General features: G+C 40.0%; 1 protein-coding gene across 2 annotated transcripts in view; it reads left to right on the top strand.

Annotated features, from left to right (window-relative positions):
• Nucleotides 1-661: 661 nt before the first annotated feature.
• Nucleotides 662-19,032, top strand: part of HIVEP3 (HIVEP zinc finger 3) — a 55,626-nt gene continuing 37,255 nt past the window's right edge. The window contains exons 1-2 of one of the 2 annotated variants that reach the window (XM_088459951.1): nt 662-5,559; nt 8,605-8,738. In XM_088459951.1, the coding sequence (XP_088316077.1) occupies nt 817-5,559; nt 8,605-8,738 (4,877 nt within the window). In that variant the 5' untranslated portion in view covers nt 662-816. Of the gene's footprint in view, nt 5,560-8,601; nt 8,739-19,032 lie in introns of both variants that reach the window. The other variant, XM_088459950.1, reaches the window with a different exon arrangement.

Genomic DNA, 19,032 nt, shown 5'->3' with positions numbered 1-19,032 from the left:
CTGAAAGATATATAGCATCTGCAGTACAGCACGGTCAAAAAAAATAAATATCTGAACTACTTTGTTCACAGATATATTGTGTGTACACACAAGCTGACGCACTAGGCTGTACGAACGATATATTGCATACATTAGTACCCAGCATAAGAGCAATGGTCTGGTTAGCAAAGTGCAAAAAAAAAGTTTTGTATCTTTTTCCAAAGCTACTTTAATATACTTTTTATGTATCATGTCCTTTTTATTGAATTGATGCTTTCTCCTGGTATTTTTACTTGATAATGTGTGTATGCGATCTTTGCATCTCTTTAACTTTCTTTGTCATGTAGTTGTTGGATTTCTCAAAATCAACTTTTCTCTTTCAAATATCTTCTTTATATTTACATATCTATTTTTTGCTTTTACAGATCACCAACTTTCTTGAACACTCCAGTCGACTTGTGATATTTTGAATTCACGAAGCTGAACAAGCAAAGCACCACTGGTGGAATAACACTGTTAAGTGGCTACAATGTCAAGAGCCAAACCTTCCATGGAGTTGACTGGAATACTTGTATTATTATTTTTGCAGTTTGTAGTCTCATTTAAGTGACTGAACATGGATTACAAATGTTGATATTGGCACTTAAACTATATTTATTTTATTTAGTATTTCCAAATAGAAACTGTACTACCAAAAACCTTAAACTTACTTTCTGTTCCTAAAGATTCTCCTTCAAAGGTGCAATGAATATTATTTTCCTATTTTATCATGGTTGTTAGTAAGTGCCGCTCCCTAGGACTTTGCAAAAATAGCACTGGGAGCCTCTGGTGTAGGTGATGGAGCCAGAGAAAGGCCAGAAGAGCACAAGGAAGTCGGAGGAAGGTGTGAGGAAAAGGCCAAGCAAAGGGGACGTGGTTCAAGCTACATCGTCTCTGGTAGATTATCCAGTTACTGGCCAGGAGGAGATCTTAACACAGCAGCAGCATTTCAGAAGTTCCTTGAAGATAGCAAGAGAAGGCCCTCCTAGGAGAGTGGGAAGACCGTGCAAACCAAAAGTTCCACTGCTTGAACAGCTGCACGTTTCTAAGTCACAACACGTTTCACCAGCATTCATGGCTCCCCGAGTGGACACAGAGCATGGCCTTGAAGGTCCAGTATGGAAAGTTGTAGATCCAATACAATCTGGTCCGTCCAGGTCTTTTTCTTCATCTGCACTACATGCCAGACTCAGCCGTCCGGCAGAAGACCCCACACAGAAAGCTCATGTCCAGCGGCCAACTCAGGTTTCAGTAAAGCAAGTAGATGAGCCTCCTAAAAAAGAGAAGAAACCCCAAAAGCCAGGCAAATATATATGCCAGTACTGCAGCCGGCCATGCGCCAAGCCAAGTGTTCTACAAAAGCATATCAGGTCTCATACCGGTGAACGCCCCTATCCTTGCATCCCTTGTGGGTTTTCTTTTAAGACAAAAAGCAATCTTTATAAGCATAGGAAGTCTCATGCTCACAGGATTAAAGCAGGTCTTGCGTCAGAAATTGGAGCAGAAACCTATCCATCCAATTTGGATATGGAACGGCTTGGAGGAGAAGATATTGATGATCCATCAGAAGGAGAAAGCACAGATTCTGAGGATGAGACAAGCACAATGTCAAACCTAGTGGAACTCTCACCACAGCAGAAGCATACTTTGCCAACATGTGATTCCCAAGGAGTATCAAGAGAGCAAGGTACGGGCCATGATCTTTTCTCTCTGTCACAACAAAACATATCCCATACATCTGAGGAGAGTGTAACATTTACTGATCCATCACCTGAACTCATCCATAAGTCAGAAGATACTCACACTATAAAACAAAAACTGGCACTTAGGTTAAGTGAGAGAAAAAAAGCCAGTGAAGAGCAGACATTTCTCAGCCCAGGAAGTAAAGGAAGCACAGAATCTGGTTATTTTTCACGTTCTGAAAGTGCAGAGCAGCAAATAAGTCCACCCAACACCAATGCGAAGTCTTATGCCGAAATTATTCTGGGTAAATGTGGAAGGATTGGGCAGAGAACATCCATTTTAGCTACTCCGTCTCCACTTTTAGGCACTGCAGAGGAAAAAACTAGTATGGCACCAATGTCTGTACCTAGGACACAGGTAATTGAGCATATTACCAAACTCATTACTATTAATGAGGCTGTAGTGGACACTAGTGAGATTGATAGTGTTAAACCAAGAAGAAGTTCACTGTCTAGGAGAAGCAGTATTGAGTCTCCTAAAGTAGCTTTGTATCGTGAACCTTTCCAGTTTGATGTCAAGTCTCCAGGTTCCTTTTCCCAACTAGATAGTAAGACAAAAGCTGAACATTCATTCTCTTCCATCCAGCAGTCCCACAGTGCCACAGAGACAGTGCCTCTTCTTCGAAGCCACTCAATGCCTTCTTCAGCCTGCAGTGTAAGTACTCCGCATCCATTCAGAGCTAGTTACTCATTTGATGAACGAATTGTGGATTCTGAAGTTTTAAGTCACAGTCAGATGTTTTCTTCACACCCACGACTACTAAAGAGACAACCAGCAATAGAGCTTCCTTTGGGAATGGACTATTCTTCAGAAGAAGGTAGCTCAACAGGCAAAGACACTGCTGGAAAAACAAGTGATGACCTTGAAGGAAAAGAGAGTGAGGTTTCCAGAAAGTCAAAAAGAGGGAGTAGGGTAAAGGGTCTGATCTATGAATGTAACATTTGTGGTGCTCGATACAAGAAAAGGGGCAACTATGAAACTCACAAAAAATACTACTGCTCTGAATTGCAAATTTTAAAACCTGAAGCTTTGGCAACTCAGAGCTCTGTAGAAACCAGAAAAGGACATTCAGAGCATGAAACATGGCCTCAGGGGCTAAATTACAAGTTCGGACCAAGTTTAGAGCTATCCACGTTACGAAAAAGGAGGAAAGAGAAGAGTCTTGGGGATGATGAAGAGCCTCAAACCGTTGACTGGTCTGAGTATCCAGCCTCTGCAACACCACTAGAATCCCAATTTGCCTCTTCAACTTTGACTATGTCTAGTGATGCAGTCAATCAGCCTGTCAATAGAAGTGAATCTACATCATTTTCCGATGTCCACACCCTTACATTATCTCTGGAAAATAAAGAAAAGACTAAAATATCTAAGGAAATTTCTGTCATTCAACATACTAGTTCATTTGAGAAATCTGAGTCCATGGAAAAGAAGAGTAGTTTTGATGAGGAAGACATGACTTTAGTACAAATGTCTTCTCATACTGTAAGACCTCATACTCAGTCATCTCACCCATTACAGCCTAAGTTAGTCCGTCAGCGCAATATTCAAGTGCCAGAAATCTTAGTCACTGAAGAACCAGATAAGCCAGAAGTTGAGCTTGAAGAGCCTCCCAAAGAACAAGAAAAAGTAGAAGAGTTTCAGTGGCCACAGAGGAGTCAAACTCTTGCGCAGCTTCCTGCAGAGAAACTTCCACCCAAAAAAAAAAGGTTACGCTTAGCAGAAATGGCACAATCTTCGGGGGATTCCAGCTTTGAATCAATGTCCCTTACTCGTAGCCCCAGTCAGGACAGCAGTATTTCCCATGCCTCAAGTCATTCTGTATCATTTGATCGAGAAGAGGGTTGTAAATCAGAAATATTAGGTCAACCGTCAGAGAGTACTGCTAAGTCCCTTGGACATCACATGCTCACTGTTCCTGCCCACCATGCAAGAGAAATGAGAAGATCTGCTTCAGAACAGACACCAAATGTGTCTCACACATCACAAGTTTCAGAGAATCGAAGCAAATCATTTGATTATGGTAATTTAACAACCTCTGCTTCGACATCAATGCCCACCGCTCAGGAGAGGAGGAAATGTTTCTCTATTCGACAGACTTCTCTAAGCAGACATGTGGAAATTGATCCAGAATTAATGCCCAGAGACTGGAAAGAACCAGATCAGCCTTCTTCTTCAAGCCATACACCTGGCATGAGTTCTCACAAGCAATCTTCCAGTGTATCCCCTAAGGAGCAAACAAGTTCCAATACAAGGACCGTTCAGTCTTTGACTGATGAAACTGAAAAGGGCTATTTGTCACAACAGCTATCTCTCTTTCCAGTACAGCCACTTCACTTGCCTCAACACACTTCAGAACCTTTTTCTTCTCAAGCTATGAGCAATATTTCTGCTCCATTTTCTCTACAACCAATCGCACAAACTGTGTTTCATACACCTACTCCTTTACAGGCAGCTTTTTTGCCTCCAGACCCTCTTCAAATACCCCAGCATTTAACCTCACATGCCCTGGACATTTCTTTCAGGCCTCGCTCTCCATTTTCACTTTTGCCTTACCCAGCATCTTCATCATTGCCCCCCACATTCTTGTTGCCTATGCAACATCAGTTTGCTCTTCCAGTGTCTGCGCAAGTCAGTGGGCAGTATCCTCAAATTAAACCAGAAATCTCCCCTCCCTTGCCCACATCTCAGCGCAAAGATTACTTCCCAGAAAGTATCCACACCCCGGCTTTGGAACCTGGTGCTCGAGTGACCCTTCCAAGTTCAGAGGCTGTTGTATCACTAGTTGTTCCTGTCAGAATTCAGACACAAATGCCTTCATATGGTAGTGCTATGTATACCACACTCTCTCAAATTCTTGTTACACAGCCACATTGCAGTCCATCCTCTCTTGTAATACAAAAAATAAATGAGGGACGTTCAAAGGGTTATCATGGCTTTGACTTGTCTCATATCTTACCAAAAGAAGACAATACTATCTGTGAAATACCTTTCCTTCGGATGCCATGTCCGAAGACAGAACCAAGCAGTTACATTCCACTCGCTACTTCTGATGAGAGTGTCCTAGGATTTGATGGAAGCTCATCATATGTTGGTGGCAGTAAGCGTATGTTATCGCCTGCAGGTAGCTTGGAGCTCACAATGGAGACCCAGCAACAGAAAAGGGTAAAAGAAGAGGATGATCCGGAAGGGATCATTCATGAGGAGATTCTGAAGGAAGAATCAGTGCTGGAGCAAAATAGATCAACAAATGTGTCTCTTTTTGTTACCACACCTCAAACCCGAATAACACCCTCACCCCCTGCCATCCTTGAACCGTTATTGGTAAAAATGATGGGTCTGTCAAATCCCAAATCACCTGAGAAACATAGACAATGTGAAAACCTAAAAATCAAAGAAGAGATGGATGATAAAGATCTGCTTGCTCCCACATCATCCAATACTCCACCCAGTCCCAGGCCATCTGTCAGCTTCAATGTGACCTTCTCTCACGAAGAAGCAGAATCTAAAGATGTACAAACTTTTCCAACTCTGCACACAGCCACTAATGTCAGTTGGTGCTACTTGAACTATGTCAAGCCAAATCACACTCAGCAAAGCGACCGAAGGGCTTCTGTTTATTCTAGCTGGTGTATCAGTTTATATAACCCAAATCTTCCTGGAATTTCAACCAGGGTGGCATTATCTCTTCTGAGATCAAAGCAGAAAACAAGCTCTGAGATTTACACCACTGCTGATGCTCCGCAGACAGATTCAAGCTTGTTGGTGCCCTCCAAAACCCGGAAACCCAAAATGACTGAGGTGAGAATTGCTAATTTTCTATATTCTGTAACATTCATTTTGATAGGGGCATAACATTAAATGGCTAGTCCCTGTTGTAAAATGTAAATAGGCCCAGCAATTCTGTTTCAGGAGGCCACTGTTTTGTGATTTTGTCCCCATCTTTCTCTGTGGCCCTGCACATACTTCCTATAACATTGCTCAATGGTAGAGCAACCAAAAGTGGATAACATTACCATAGTTTACCAACTCCAGCTGCGAGCTCTGGAGCAACTGCATACCCTGCATGTGGTAATAGTTCTGCCTTTTTGCATTATACAGAAGAGCATACTAATATAGGTTTATGGATTATCAGTCCAAAATGGTCAGTTTAGGATATTTAGGAACTCATTTAGAGTAGGTTACATATGTGCCTTGAACACATGTATAGAACAGACACCTGTTAAAAATCATATTTATGTACATATATTTAGACATGGCGCATCTGATGATGCATCCATAATAAAAACTGTAGCATTTTCAACAGGTGTACAAGTTTACATACTTACACCCTACAATGTGGCTTGATAGCGCTAATAGTAAATGCTAAAATTGCATAATCCTATTTGAACACAGTATCATATTACAATGTATTGTCATTTACAGAAGAGAGAGAATATTTTCTTGACATGTTTATTAATAAATGCAAATGTTACAGCTTCCATATAAAATATTTAAAAAGCGCATAAAAACATTGAATACACGCAATGAATGCTCACAACTTCATATAATATAGATGCTACACTATTGTATTGAATCCGATCAGCTGGAGGGCTCAATACAAAGTCAGCCAATCAGAAGCTACTAGCTAGTGCTGCTGATAGTTGTTATCATCATCGTTGTGTACAATAGGTATAGCTCTCCAGCACAAGAGCTACACCTCCAAAAAGCCATATGCTGATTCATACACTTCTAATGGTGCATACACACGATCAGATTTTTCCTTCAGATATGAACGATAACGATTTAAAAATCGTTCAGTCGTTCATATCTGAAGGAAAATCGTTCATATCTGACATGCCTGGACGATCAACGATGCGCGTTCCCGTTTGTCAGATAACGATATCTGACATCTGATGGGTTTGCAGTCAGACTTGGACGATTCCATTCATTTTAATGCAGTCAAAAATCGTTCAATCGTTCAAATCGTTCAAAACTTTGGTAAAATCGTTCAGTCGTTCATCTGACAAATCTGACCGTGTGTATGCTCCATAATTGTGCTGTATTTACTTGGGCATGTCAGTCCTGTGCTCCACCTACACTTAAGGAGATGAAAGTCAATGATACGTATATACAGAAATATTATTCAGCAGTTCAGAGATATGTATCTTACACAAAAAAGCCTATACACTTACAAGTCTAAATTAGTATTAATGTTTTAAGAGTGAAGGGAATATGTTGTTGTTATGATCTAGCCATTTCAGCCTTTAGCATTGTTTTATCTTTTTTTTTTGTTTGCTATGTCTGTAATCACATGATAGCATGTCTGTACACTAATTCTGCTGAATGCTTGTACAATGATTACACTACACATGTTGCATCATGTAATATCAAAAAGAATAAATCGGTGGCTCCACAATTCTAGATTATTTTACCAAACCTGCTTTTACGTTTATCCAGTAACTTTTATGTATTTACAGATGTGTCCTTATACATCTTTGCTGCAGTCGCTGAAGATGTGTCTTAAGTCGCAATGGAATGTGACTAGGACGCACCGTCAGACTGTACTGTTTACTTTGATATGAGACACTTGTATATCTGTGTGTGACTGAGTCTCTGAATCTGTATGAAAAGTGCTACATTGTAGCGGCAGCAGCTCTTTTCATTCCACGTTCTGTTTTGGTCCATATACAGACTAGAGGTACACACAGATATACAAGTAATTAATCAAATTAATCAGCACAGTCTGGTGCGTCCGAGTTGCATTGCATTGTGACTTAGACGCATTTTTGGTGGAAAATGACGCCATATGCTAGCAGAGTAGCACGAGACCTGGCGGCTCACTCACGCCAGGCAAGTCATGCTGCATGGAGTATTGGGGCTAGATGTATGAGAACACGTCTGTATCTAATAAATTGCTTCTGGTGAGACCACAGTGTTTTTTTTTAATTCAGAATGGCACTTCCAGCATGATCTTATGATAAAATTTAAGTGACGCTCGCCTCTCTACAATGTTGATTATTTAGAACAGTCCTCAACCAACTCAGGTCATAAAAAAAAAAAGTTTGGTCCATATTTGGAGCTGATTTACCCATTGTGGTTTCCAGTCCTATTTTGGGTCTGTGGCTTTTACCAATAAGTCTTTACCTAATTAGCACTGTATTGTAATGCTTTTGTTGGGGTTAGAAAGAGGTATCACCACAGGATGACATATTTATCCTCATATGTGCGGTAGCCACAATCCATTACATAGAAATTTAAAAAGTTAGTGAATAGCTTCTTTTTCTAGTATCCACCACATTCATGGGTCCCTGGAGACACCTCATCTATGGCTGCATTTCTCAGGCAATCACCACTTGTGGGAAGAGACTCACTAAAGAAACAGATACTTCCTTAATTCTGGGAAGCATGGTAAAAGCCCACTGTCCCACTAATACTTAGCTGGTGGTCCCGGGTATAGTATTTACAGGAAAAGCATACTACTTAGGTTAGTCTAGATGGGACATCTCTAATCTGTTTTGTCTGTGACTGCCATATTTTCTTCTAGTATGTATAGCAACAATGAAATGGCATACACACACATGTGGGTTAGGTCTTAAAACGTGCTATGATTTATCATAAGTGTAAAAGCAGTATTTGTACACATATATGATAACATCCCTTTGTAATATATTCATAGATCTCATCTGCGACCAGAACTGGAGTAAGGGCATAAAAGCTGAGCGTCTCATGGGGAGTGGAGGAAAAAATTATATTTGTGTGATGTATTTTGAGGCAACTATCTGTGAAATTTAGGGACTGGTTTCTTAATAGTGCATTTCTAACCCTTCATTTTATGTTACCTTATTTCAATGGGGTGAAAAGCAGGCTCATCTTCCCACGCAAGCACTTAAAGAGACACCAAGAACTGCTAAAGAGGAAGAGAAAAGGATAAAACCTGAGGATCCTGGGCCAGCAGTTAAACGAGGAGAGCCCTCCCGTGTGCGAATCTTTGAAGGAGGGTAAGTGAGTTCACCATTTCCTCACCCTAGAAGGGCTGTTGAAATTTGCAGTGCTTTGTTTGTTTTTTGTTGTTTACACTGAAGTCATTGGATTAAAACTTTTGAAAGTACAAAGCAATCCATGCAGCATCAGAGAAGACATTTGTGTAGCTACTAATCAATGGAGAGACACAAATTTACATTTGTGTCTACATTTAGGGGCTCATTTAGAGTTATATGTAAATATTTGTTTTTTTGTATTGAAGATACTGATTTCTGTAATGCGCATGTGTGCTGTAAAGAATACACAAAGACTCATCTGTAGATCTCTACATATTGCTGACTTGCATTTCCTTATGTACGGCTTTACAAAACAGCTATGGGCAGGAATAAGCTGAGTGCAGTAAGGCATATTCAGGTTACTGCAGAACAGACATGGACGCATCCTCATGTAAACCTTTTAGGAGGCCTTTCCTTGTGGATAATGATGAGCTGGTGCAACAGTAGCTAATGATGATATATTGCCACTTCTGATTGGCTGATTGTGTATTGACCTGACCAGTTGATAGCACTTCAGTCATTAGCATCAAGGCTACATTATGTGAAGTCACATTACTTTGTTGATATTTCCATTGGGACTACTAAAGGAAAGAAGATCCTCATTTCAGTTTAAAGGGGAAACAAACAGATGTGGAGGTGTTTGTATTTAAGTACATTAATGTTGAAATGCAACTTATCAGTCTTTTCCTATGGATGTTTAGAGCACGACTTCTAAATGAGCCCATTAGTGTATGACAGAGATAGTATATGTGTATATATAACCCTGTGATGAGACCAAGTTTAGTTGTAGCTTGTAAATAACTTATATTTTAAGTCCTTAATCTAAAATGTATTGCGTCAGAATATGTTTTGTGAGAAAATCATACTTTAGGTACTTGTATATGTATGTTAGCCAAAGGAAGCTTTCAGTTTTATCTTGCTTTATTTATGTAGAGTCTGATACACACTTTCTTCTACATTTTAAACACAGCAAAGTCTCTAAACCTGTTATTTTGTGCTTCTAGACTACAAGTCAAAGCTTCTGTATCCATTCTCTTTATCATCATTGTTCTTTCCCTATTTCATCACCTACCCTAAAGCATCTTTTATTAAACAATCTCTTCTTATAGCTCCCCCATCCCTCCTGTTTATTTCTCGTTCACTCTGTCTGTCTCCCTCCCACCTCCATCATGCTCTTGGTTCTTTTTCTCTCCTCTCCTATTCCCTCCTCTTTCTGTTCCTGTGAGAGGTAGAGGAGCCTGCATTCTCAAATCTTACATCATACAACCGCAGACAAATATTAACTCAGACTGGATCTCTTTGCAATGATCTCACCACCACCCCTCCCCCACACACACTCACCCACCAGAAAGCGTCTGCTCTGTGTCCTCAAGGTGATTCTTTCAAATTAACAAGCTGGCAGCCTGAGTACATGCTCCTATTCCTTCATTTCCACGTTTCCCCATGGGTTGCAGACTTTTCAACAATAGGGCAGGATCTCTGGTGTGTGTGCGTCTTCTTTATTATGTCATTTTGTTTTACTGTAAAAGCCCACAGTGAAAGATGTTCTACAAATGATGACATTTTCTAGGTTATACTATAAATACTTTTTCTTTATGAAAGTCCTATTTAATGCATATACTCTAATGCTTATCTCAGAAGGATCTCTACAAATTTTCCCTATGGTGTTAGGTCATGATAGTTTTATTGATAGTTACAGTATTAGTTTGCTTCAACTCTTCCCAGAACTGATTCCCAATTTTCTGACCTTTTCCCCAGGGCTCAACCATGATCCTCTGACCTTCCTCCCCTCAGATATCACCTGCTGTCTGACCACTTTCCTAGACCTGCCTTTCTGCTACCCTACTTCCCAGGTACCCTGACTTGCTTTCCCAAATTGGACAATTGCCCATCACCACTAGACAGCCATAGGGGGTTCTTACATTGGAGAAAGTGGGGAAATGTTTAGACAAGGAGTTTAAAAACCTGACCTCAAATTGTATATTTTCCAGATTGTTTTGCATTAGCACAGGTAGATCTCACAGTATACTGGTTGCAGTTTCCCATTTTATACAGGAAAAAAAACATTCTATTGCATCAGGCATTATCATTGTTCTTTCAAACATATTAAAATACAGTGCCTATTAGAATCTTACCTTTTTTGCCTCTCCCAGACAGAAAGCTCCCTGGCTATGAAAGCGTTAAGAAATCTTGCCATCTCTGCATACCCCTCCTTTCAGCCCAGTTTTCCTGTCTGGAGCATGCACGCTGCCAGCTGGTAGAAGAGCAGTGACACGGTCATTGTCAGAATCAGGATGGGGGATTCCCGAGGAGAAGGTTGGGGCTAATAGTGTCAACACAAAGTGTTGGAAAATGTGTAGATACAGTATATTGGCAGAATATGAGTAGATTCATAAATTATTAAATGTAGATGGATAGGTTAAAACATATCTGAGAAATATTTACAATAATCTAAATTAAAAAAGAATACATAAGTGTATTATTTTATGTTGTTGTGGTGGCTGATAAAACATAAGTGGCTCCCATTCAGATGTGTAAGACTATATAAACTTACTGCAGAATGGTGTCACTTTAACCATTACTCCCAATCCCCGTTACATGCTTTAAATGTAGGTCACTTATCAGTAGTTGCCTACAATCCCAGTAGAGCAAGGACATTTTCCTATCAGCAAGGCGGTAAGAGATGCACCGTTATAGAGCAAATATTACCATAATGCCCTACAGATGTAGACAACACTGATCTGCTGTTTCAATACTTTTAGATCCCAATGAAGCAAGGAAAATATATGGCTCTACATAACTGTCTTTAGCCGTGCTGTTATACCTGTGGTTCAGAATGCATAATTATAAAACTGACAGCCCACAATTCCTCTATGGCGTGTAACATCCATACTTTTTTATGTTTTGTGTAGATTGTGCAGGCAGATTTTAGCACAATCATTCCAAATAATGTCACTCAACTGACAAGTGTTTGATGGTGGTGAATAATACTTCTCAGGCTCAGGGCCTGATTCAGAGCCGCTCGCAAAAAGCGAGCGCTCGCTCTGAATCAGGGCATGTGTGTTTTTTTTTTTTTTTGTTGCGGCCTCTTGGCCGCCCGCATAGCTGTGGGTTACCACCTACAGCTTATGTTAGCGGCCATGATGATGGTCGCGATGGTCAAGACCATCGCGACCATCGGGCTTGCGACGAGACCCTTGTGGTAGGGTCTCGTTGCCGTAAGCCCCAGTGGACTTCCTGCACTATTAGAGTAGGAAGGCCGCCTACTAATGTCAGTAGGGCCGCCCACAAACGGAGGCGTTCCTGCAGGAACGCCTCCGTTTGCTCAGCCACCCCCCTTCCCCGCCTTCCAAACGGGGCAGCTGTCAATCAACATCGACAGCTGACCCTTTTGGATGCAAGCGCCAGAGCGAGTGCTTTTTGCGCTCGCTCCGGGGCTCGTGCATGCGCAGAGCGTACTGGGCCACCATCGACCCGCTTGCGAGCGCATAGTGCTTGCGAGCGGGTCTGAATCAGGCCCTCTGTTCCAGATTATCCCGTAAATGCTTCATTAGTTTCAGATCTGATGACAGTGAAGACCATGACATATGTATAATATCATTGTCATACACCTCAAATCATTGGTCAACCACATGTGCTGTGTGGGTGAAGGTATTGTCATGGTGGAAATCATCTGTCAGTAAGAAAAGAAATGCTGCAAAATGGGATGAATATCAGTACCATTCAGTAATGATTAGCATTGAAATTGTTTCTAATGAATGACTGCACCCTTTATGTTGGAAACCATCCTTCCTCCACTGTTCAGCAGTCCATTGAGTCTGCCCACTGCATCACTGCTTACACGGATACATTGGCAGGTGTCAAAACAACATAAAGCAGTCGGCGCTCATAGGTGGAGAGGTGTTTGTCTACCACTAGCGGCTCTCTCTGGAAGTATCCCCACTTCCTAAACAGATATAAACAATATTAAGATAAAGCGCTCTGTGGTAATGGATCTAATATATAATTATCAATACGATAGTAAGTAAACTATCCGTAGTCTCGTATCTTAAATATGTCGGTATTCAGTAACAAAAACTGGTTAGCAAAATCTTGGGGCTGTGTGTTCAAAACTGGATTGATTATGTAAGAGATGTCGTGGGATATAACGGCTCTCTACATATATATACCACAGTCTGCTTTAATTAACAAGCTGGTGGGCAATAACTTGAGGCTGGGTTTTCAGGACTAAAACTTTATACGTCTGAAGTTCTGGTGTGGCATAAATACCACTACAGTATAATCGAGATGTGTCTCTCCAATAGATGTAATATACAGACACCATATATTTCAGGTGGGCAAAAACTGTCGGCAGAATATTCAGAAATATAATATTCTTGTAGCAATATGCTGATTGCAAATAGGCAAAAACTGTAGGCCGGTTGTTGTATGCAATATAAACCTTTAACCAGGATACGTCAAAAGCGTGACCTCCTCTCCTCCACTGCTCTCTCCACCTCAGGAAAGGAACGTAGTATCAGAGAGACATGCGACACTAGAATTGCAGTTGCTTTAGGTATGGAATGTTAGCTTACCTGACCATGAAGTCTGCTGGTCCTGTGTCACTCTGTGTCCACAATCACTGTGTGTGAGTATGCAGGGGGAGGCTATAATACTATAAATGACCGGTCGTCAAATAATACAACACTTTTTTATTAAACAGTATGGAGATGATACAAAATATCACAATAGCAAAAATACCCTTCAAACAGGGATTAAAATTAAAAGTACATATATGCTAATATAAATGTCCCAACGCGTTTCATCTCTTATAGAGACTTTATCAAGGGCAATTGATGTTATTAGTGTATGTTGCATCTTATATAGGCAGCCTCTTTGATCGTTAATCCCCACGTGTAGCGGCGCCGCACTTCCGGGTAGTCACTTCCGGTTCACGCGTGCCGCACGTGTGTGGGGGCTGAAGTCATATACTGCTGATCCCAGCGTCTGTCTAAATATCCGGTGATGTAACCACACAAGCGGCAGCATAAAACGCCGCACCGCCCTCCGTGTGCACACATCAGGAGCAAAATAGAAGCCTGGCTTCTATGTCCTCAGATATGGCAGCGGCCATTTTGGGTTGGGTTTAATATGCATACACACTACTAAGAATGAATAGGGCATCCACATAGTCATTTGCACACATCAGAGGCATCATAGAAGCCTGGCTTCTATGTCCTCAGATATGGCGGCGGACATTTTTGGTTGGATTTCATCTGGATATACACTACTAAGGACGAGTAGGACATCCATATAGCGTGAGAAGCTACTGTTTACATAATATAATTGAGCATTATTGACATATGGGGGCAAACATTCAGGATTAAACTAACAACAAAGGTTCTATATGTTGATATATTAATTCTATTTAACTGTAGATCACTTGAAAAAGGATATGGCATGAAACTTACTAAAGGTAGTTCCCAGATATATCACATTATATATCATTAATGAAATAGAGTGAAATATAGTAAAATAAAATAAAATAGAGTACTCAAAATAGAGAAAAGTGTTTTACATGTACATTGTACTTATAAGAATATGATCGACCATTATAGTAGGTGTATTTTAGGGGGGCTTCGTCAAATGCATTTAGGGGTCTATGTTAAGGCCCTCGGTGTAGGGTCTGCAGATTAAATATCCATCTGCTCTCTTTGCGGTTGATGACTTCTAATTTATTACCTCCCCTCCAGTTGTAAGTGACTTTGTCAATCCCCGTGAACTTCAAACCTTTGGGGTCACAACTATGGGTATTTCTAAAATGTTCTGAAACACTGTGGTTCTCAAATCCCCTTCGAATGTTCCGACAGTGTTCATAAATCCTTTATCTGAGGGTTCTTATGGTGCGTCCCACATATTGTAACCCACATTCGAGCAAATATATTAGGTTATCACTGTCACATGATAGTGTACCTCTAATTTTATACTCCTTGTCAGTTTGGTTTGATTTTATAACACTTATGGGTCTCGTGCTTATATACCCCAACAACTTACAATTGGAACACCTTCCACAATGGTAGAATCCCTCTCTAACATTATTCCCATCGATGGTCTTCTGTCTTATATTATTAGTAGTGTCTCGGAGATGGTTATGAACTATTTTTTGTTTTATATCTGGGGCTTTCCGAAACACCACATTTGGTTTTTCTTGAATTACATTTTTTAGGTTCTCGTCCAGACTCAGAATATGCCAATGTTTCTTAAGTATGCTCTGTACTTTGCTGGAGGCACCTGAATAGTTAGTCACGAAGTTCACTTTCTCATGTTGTTCAATAGTGTTTACTGGTTCCGTTTTTGAATATTTAAGCAGTGTCTCTCTCGGTCTCGCTTCCAATTCCCTATAAGCTCCTTCCACTACCTCCATATTATATATTTTTTCTTTAAATTTTTGTTTTAAATGAAAACCTTGTTCAGTATAATCCTCTAATTTACTGCAATTGCGTCTCAGACGTGTGAACTGGCCCTTGGGGACCCCCTTTACCCAACTCAGATAGTGATTGCTTTGCGCCAGTATATAACTATTTACGTCTACAGCCTTATGATGTGTTTTAGTGTGCAGTTTATCTTGAACAAAAATCTCCAAATCTAGGAAAACAATCTAATTTTTACTAAATGTTGAAGTGAACTGTAGATTAAGGTTGTTGTCATTAATATAGGACAGAAATTGTAATAACGAGTGTTCATCACCTCGCCAAATGCACAACACATCATCTATATAACATCTCCATAGGACCAAGTTCGCCCCAAACCTCTCACTGGACCAGATCTTGTTAAGTTCCCAATGGCTCATGAAAAGGTTTGCATAACTAGGGGCGAACTTGGTCCCCATGGCTGTCCCTTTACGTTGCAGGTAAAAATCTCCCCCAAACCACATGTATTTATGTGTTAAGAATCTATATTTAATACCTTGGAGTATAAAGACTCTTTGTTCCTCATCCATATCCTGATCTTGCTCGAGGAAATGTTGTATACTATCTAGACCTTAATCATGATCGATAACGGTATACAATGAAGTGACGTCACTGGTTATTAGCCAGAGATTGTCATCCCATTCTATATCCTGTAATGTTAAAAGAACCTGAGTCGTGTCTCGGATGTAAGATGGTTGTTTTTGAACATATCCTTGTAGGAATTGATCAATATACTCAGAAAGGGGGGAAGTGATTGAATTGATACCAGAAGTGATTGGTCTTCCTGGCAGATGGGTAGTGTTCTTATGAATTTTGGGGAGATAATAAAAAAACTGGTATTACTGGGTTTGTGGGAGTTAGGAAATTGTGTTCTTGCTTGTTGAGGATCCCGCTGTTTTTACCTTTATCCAAAGATATCTGTAATTCTTTTTGAAATGTAATGGTAGGGTCTCCCCTTAATTTTTGATATGTGGTGATGTCATTCAGTATCCGAAGAGCCTCTGTTTCGTAATCAGATCTGTTGAGGATGACTGTTCCCCCACCCTTGTCTGCGGGTTTGACGACAATCTCTTGGTCCCTCTCTAGTGATCTTAAAGCTTCCCATGCAACTTTAGACAAATTTGGTCTGATAGAACTAGTCTTTATATCTAATTTTTTAATATCATCTAGGACTGCTTTCTCAAAAGTTTGTATAAAGCATCCTTTCAAGTGTGTGGGATTGAATGTGGATGTTGATCTTAATCCACTGTGTTTGAATCTATCTATCTCGCCGTTTTTTGAGGTATGTGTGACTATATTTTTATCTAGGAAATATTTTTTGAGGCTCAATTTCTTTGTGAAATTTTTAACATCTAGATATGTGTGGAATTTGTCCAGTTTGTTAGTGGGGGCGAATTTTAAACCCTTATTTAAAAGGGTAATTTGTGGTGTAGTTAAAGTACATTTACTGAGATTAAAAATCCCAATAGGTTTCTCGGTCTTAGAGGCTATGTGGTTTCTAGTTTGCTTTTTTTCCCCTCCCCGACATCCTCTTCTAGTACGTCTAACTTTCTTTTCATGGTTGTCTGTGTGTTGCCTATTTCTAAAAAAGAGTCCCCCCATTTTGGTACCTCTAGGAATGTTAAAGTGGAGAGTGTATCGGGGGTGGCTATAGTTGTTATTTTAGAACTAGACTGGACAGTGGATTTTAGTGTTTTACTTGTGGTGTCTATCAAATCCTGCCAGCCCTTCTCAAAGGACTGTCGGGCTAAGGTTGACAAATGATCCCCTTATTCCTCTAAATCTTGTATAGAGTGGATCGAGAAACTGGTTTCTGTACTCGCGCTATCTTCAATAGATGATTGACTGTAGACTGATAGTTCTAGCAGGTTAATATCATAGTCTTGTGATGCTGTATCTGTGTGTAATTTTGTCATAAATTGCTGATAGGTCAAGTTGAGTTTTTTGTATAATGGAGTATGTGCCCCAATTCTCCAGCTATCACTCTGTAGTTTGTTGTTTTTGACTACATTAGACTTTTTGTTGGACAAAATCTTTTTGGTGTGTTTTGTAGAAACCGTTTTGTTACTACAATATTGTGTGGTCTGTTTCTTGATGGATTTGTCCTTATTCTTCCTACCACCAATCCCGAATTTATCTCTTAATATCTTAGATCTTTTTCTGTCGATAATTTTAAGTTCTTCCCTGTCCAATCTGATTTTGATAAGTTGCTCTAAATTGGCATATTCTGATTCATTTTTGAAGGGTTCAAGATCTTTGTCAAGCTGTGTGATACGTTCCCCAAGGTGCACTAATTCTAAATTCTTTTCCTTGATGATCAATCTCATTAAACTACATGAACAATCACTTAAAACACTATCCCATTCTGTCATAAAAGTTGTCAGTATTGTGAGTAGGTGTTTTTTGTATTTTTAAACCTTTAGGGATGAGGTTTTGTTCAAGATACCAGCTTAATGTTTTTATATCCCCCATGTTCTTGTCTCTTGGGGATTAACGATCAAAGAGGCTGCCTATATAAGATGCAACATACACTAATAACATCAATTGCCCTTGATAAAGTCTCTATAAGAGATGAAACGCGTTGGTACATTTATATTGGTATATATGTACTTTTAATTTTAATCCCTGTTTGAAGGGTATTTTTGCTATTGTGATATTTTGTATCATCTCCATACTGTTTAATAAAAAAGTGTTGTATTATTTGACGACTGGTCATTTATAGTATTATAGCCTCCCCCTGCATACTCACACACAGTGATTGTGGACACAGAGTTACACAGGACCAGCAGACTTCATGGTCAGGTAAGCTAACATTCCATACCTAAAGCAACTGCAATTCTAGTGTCGCATGTCTCTCTGATACTACGTTCCTTTCCTGAGGTGGAGAGAGCAGTGGAGGAGAGGAGGTCACGCTTTTGACGTATCCTGGTTAAAGGTTTATATTGCATACAACAACCGGCCTACAGTTTTTGCCTATTTGCAATCAGCATATTGCTACAAGAATATTATATTTCTGAATATCCTGCCGACAGTTTTTGCCCACCTGAAATACATGGTGTCTGTATATTACATCTATTGGAGAGACACATCTCGATTATACTGTAGTGGTATTTATGCCACACCAGAACTTCAGACGTATAAAGTTTTAGTCCTGAAAACCCAGCCTCAAGTTATTGCCCACCAGCTTGTTAATTAAAGCAGACTGTGGTATATATATGTAGAGAGCCGTCATATCCCACGACATCTCTTACATAATCAATCCAGTTTTGAACACACGGCCCCAAGATTTTGCTAACCAGTTTTTGTTACTGAATACCGACATATTTAAGATACGGGACTACGGATAGTTTACTTACTATCGTATTGATAATTATATATTAGATCCATTACCACAGAGCGCTTTATCTTAATATTGTTTACATTGGCAGGTGTGATGAAGACTGTATGCAATGCAGCTAACTATGGGCCTGATTCAGAGTTATATGCTATTAGTCTTTGGACACAGCAGCAATGCTAAAATATGGTAGTGCAGCAGGAGACGTCCAAGAACAAAAGACGCCATCTCACAGCATCGCTGATCCACTTCAAAATAATGCATGGATGAAATTAACTGGAGTGTGAGGGCTTCTGTCCACTTTTGCCATTTACAGATTGTTTATTTTTCGAGGTTCCATGCTCATGAAACTTTAGCAAGTTGAAATATCTTGCTATCTGTAATGCTTGCCAAATGTGTTCCAACCATCCCCTCTAGTTATAATGGGCTTGAGTCTGAGTCGCATGCCTCTAAAGGTGCGTACATTGTAATT

This window comes from Taudactylus pleione, unplaced genomic scaffold (assembly GCF_031769625.1).
Source record: "Taudactylus pleione unplaced genomic scaffold, aTauple2 ptg000959l, whole genome shotgun sequence".
NCBI lineage: Eukaryota > Metazoa > Chordata > Amphibia > Anura > Myobatrachidae > Taudactylus > Taudactylus pleione.
This window is presented reverse-complemented; position numbering and strand designations above follow the sequence as displayed.